At 66.8% G+C, this 2500-nt stretch overlaps 2 protein-coding genes across 2 annotated transcripts in view; one reads left to right on the top strand and one right to left on the bottom strand.

Moving 5' to 3' along the window:
• Positions 1-1528, bottom strand: part of MNEG_3258 (Neuroguidin) — a gene marked incomplete at both ends in the record, with an annotated part of 4031 nt that extends 2503 nt beyond the window's left edge. Inside the window, 4 exons of the mRNA XM_014048264.1 lie at positions 1-82; positions 426-505; positions 757-1077; positions 1288-1528. The exon at positions 1-82 is cut by the window's left edge and continues 100 nt beyond it. Coding sequence (XP_013903718.1) covers positions 1-82; positions 426-505; positions 757-1077; positions 1288-1528 — 724 coding nt within the window. The remainder of the gene's footprint in view (positions 83-425; positions 506-756; positions 1078-1287) is intronic.
• Positions 1529-1822: 294 nt separating this feature from the next.
• MNEG_3257 (tRNA pseudouridine synthase B) overlaps positions 1823-2500 on the top strand; it is a gene marked incomplete at both ends in the record, with an annotated part of 1419 nt that continues 741 nt past the window's right edge. The window contains 2 exons of the mRNA XM_014048263.1: positions 1823-1863; positions 2210-2302. Coding sequence (XP_013903717.1) covers positions 1823-1863; positions 2210-2302 — 134 coding nt within the window. The remainder of the gene's footprint in view (positions 1864-2209; positions 2303-2500) is intronic.

Raw genomic sequence — 2500 nt, 5'->3', positions numbered from 1 at the left:
CCTCCAGGTACGACAGCCCCTCGGACGTGCGGAGGCCGCCGCCCGCAACCTCGGACAGCAGCGGCGCGACGCGGCCGCGGACCTGCGGGGACGCGGGTCGTCGGCGCGCGTTGGTGCGAGAAAAGGAGGGGGTATCGGGTGAGACGCGGGCCCGCGGGCAACCGGGTGCGATGCTGCAGCAGGTGGCAGCCATCTCAAAGCTCGCTCACGGAGCGGGTCGAACGCGCACACGCACATGCGTGCGCAGGTGTGTGTGTGTGTGTGTGTGTGTGTGTGTGTGCGTGCGTACGTGCATGTGTGTGTGTGTGCATGCGTGCGTGCGTGCGTGCATGCGTGTGTGTGTGTGTGTGTGTGCGCGTGTGTGTGTGTGTGTCTAGTCAAGGCGCATGCCGTGGACCCTGATCGCTGGGCCGTGAACGACGCACCTCCGCCAGCGACCCCTGCATGTCATTGAGGAGGGCCAGCAACTCGGGCTCATCCGCCAGCAGCGCTGCCGCGCCGCCGTCTGCTGGTCGTTCCGTTTTGGGGTTGTGAAGCAACACAAGGGGGCTGGTGTGGAGAGCACGGGGTGCGCGGCGGGGCGGCGGAAAGCGCGAGCCGGGGACGCGGGGAGCGTGCGGGGCGGGCGGAGCCGCTGCATCGCTGATGGGCAGGGGTCGCGCTGCGATGAGCCCTAATTCCTTTGAGAGGGAGCCTGCTGCAGTCGATCACATCGAATACAGTGCCTGTTGGTCCCAATGTGGCTTAGGGGCCCACCTGAATTCAGCGCCGCCAGGCCCCTCTCCACAGCCTCCAAGCCGCCGTCGCCCGCGCCGCCCTGCCCCCCGCCGCCTGCTGCTGCTGCTGCTGCCGCCTCGCGGGCCGCGCCGGCGCCCCCGTCCTTGCTGCTGCGGCCATCCTCGCTGGATGGGGCGCCGCGGCCATCGCTGCTGTCGCCGGGCTGCTCACCGTCCACGTCATCATCACCCTGCTCGGCGCCGTCCTCGCTATCTGGTTTCCGCCGCCGCTGCTGCTGCTGCTGCCGCCGCTCCTGGCGCTCCTGCTTCCGCTGCTGCTCCTGCCGCTGCTGCTTCAGTCCTGTTGGCCAGCAGGAGGCGGAAGTGTTTGGGGCGGCGGCTCGAATACCGCAGGGTCAGCGCAACCCGCAGCACGGCATGCGACCATGAAATCATGGTGCATATATTCAACGGCGCAGTGCTGACAAGCTCCATGCAGGCAAGGACAAGCAGGCAGCCTACGGCCACCAGGTTGCAGTGCAGCAGCAGCAGCTCGCAGCACTATACTCACCGGTTTGGCCGCCGTGCCGGGCCCCGACTTGCTGCTCTTCGCCATCGCTCTCGTGCTGCTGGTGAGGATTCAAGGCATCGTCACCACGGCCCTCATTTTTGCTGCTGTCGACACGCAACTTTGCTTTCGCCTTGCTCGGCACGCTCGAGGCCGCCGACGGCTTGCTGGCGGACTTGATGGGGGTCTTGAATCCTTTCTTCAGCGCCGATCCCTGCTTTCCGGGCGTCCGGGGAGGGCCCATCGCGATCGGAACGACGCCGTTGGTGGTCACAACGGCATGAGCTTAGGAAATCAGTACTCTTTCGTAAGGCAGTGAATCCAGTTTATGCTCATATGGGCACCACTGGGCTCCGACGATGCGCAGGGCCTGGTGACGGCGGCGGGTGACAAAATCATGGCAACAACTTCGACTCCCCTGCAGTTATCATAGTACAGGGGTTGAAAGTGCACGAAGCACTTATAAACTGAAAATTTTACAAGAGTCTTGTAGAACATACGCCTGATCTTCGTTGTGCCTGCTCTGCAAGTCCAGCGGATGAGCAAACGCGAGGCAGAGGCGGCTGGTCTGGACGAGGAGTGAGTTTATGCTTTCGTCAGCTCTGGCAGTACTCTGGCGGCCACTCCTGCAGCGACGCCTTGCCGCTGACGCGGCTGCAGTCGCAGCGTGCAGCCGCGTGGCGCAGGCAGCCGGCCCCAGCATCGCAGCCATTCTGCCAGCAGCCAGCATGCTCCGCAGCATTGCATCATCCAGCCATGCCGGCCCCCTCGGGAGGGCTGCTACACCCCTTGCGGCGCAGCCGCGCCGTGCTGCATTTGGTGCCAGTGCCCCACACGCCAGTGCAGCAGCCGCAGCGCCCCAGCACCCCGCTGGCGCGGCGGCCCTGACGCTGACGCCCCGCCGCCCCGGCCCTCCCCTCTGCAGGGCGGGCCGCGCGGTGCGGCCCAAGGCGGCGGCGGCCGCGGCGGAAGCAGCGGCGGCGGACACTGCTGCAGGCGATGATGACCTGGACGCTCTGTATGGCGATGAGCCGCCAGCAGCAGCAGCAGCACCACCACCAGCAGCAGCAGCAGCAGATGCAGCTGCATCAAACGTGGCGCCCGCTGCCGCAGCGGCGGCGAGCCGGCCGGCGGCGGCAGTGGGGGAGGGCGGGGCTGGGTTACAAGACGCGGGTGCAGAGAACGGACCGCCGGAGGCCACCGCCGCTGCTGACAG

The sequence above is a fragment of the Monoraphidium neglectum genome (genome assembly GCF_000611645.1).
Source record: "Monoraphidium neglectum strain SAG 48.87 unplaced genomic scaffold scaffold00401, whole genome shotgun sequence".
Classification (NCBI taxonomy): Eukaryota; Viridiplantae; Chlorophyta; class Chlorophyceae; order Sphaeropleales; family Selenastraceae; genus Monoraphidium; species Monoraphidium neglectum.
The sequence above is the reverse complement of the archived record's forward strand: the minus strand, read 5'-3'. Positions and strand labels throughout refer to the sequence as shown.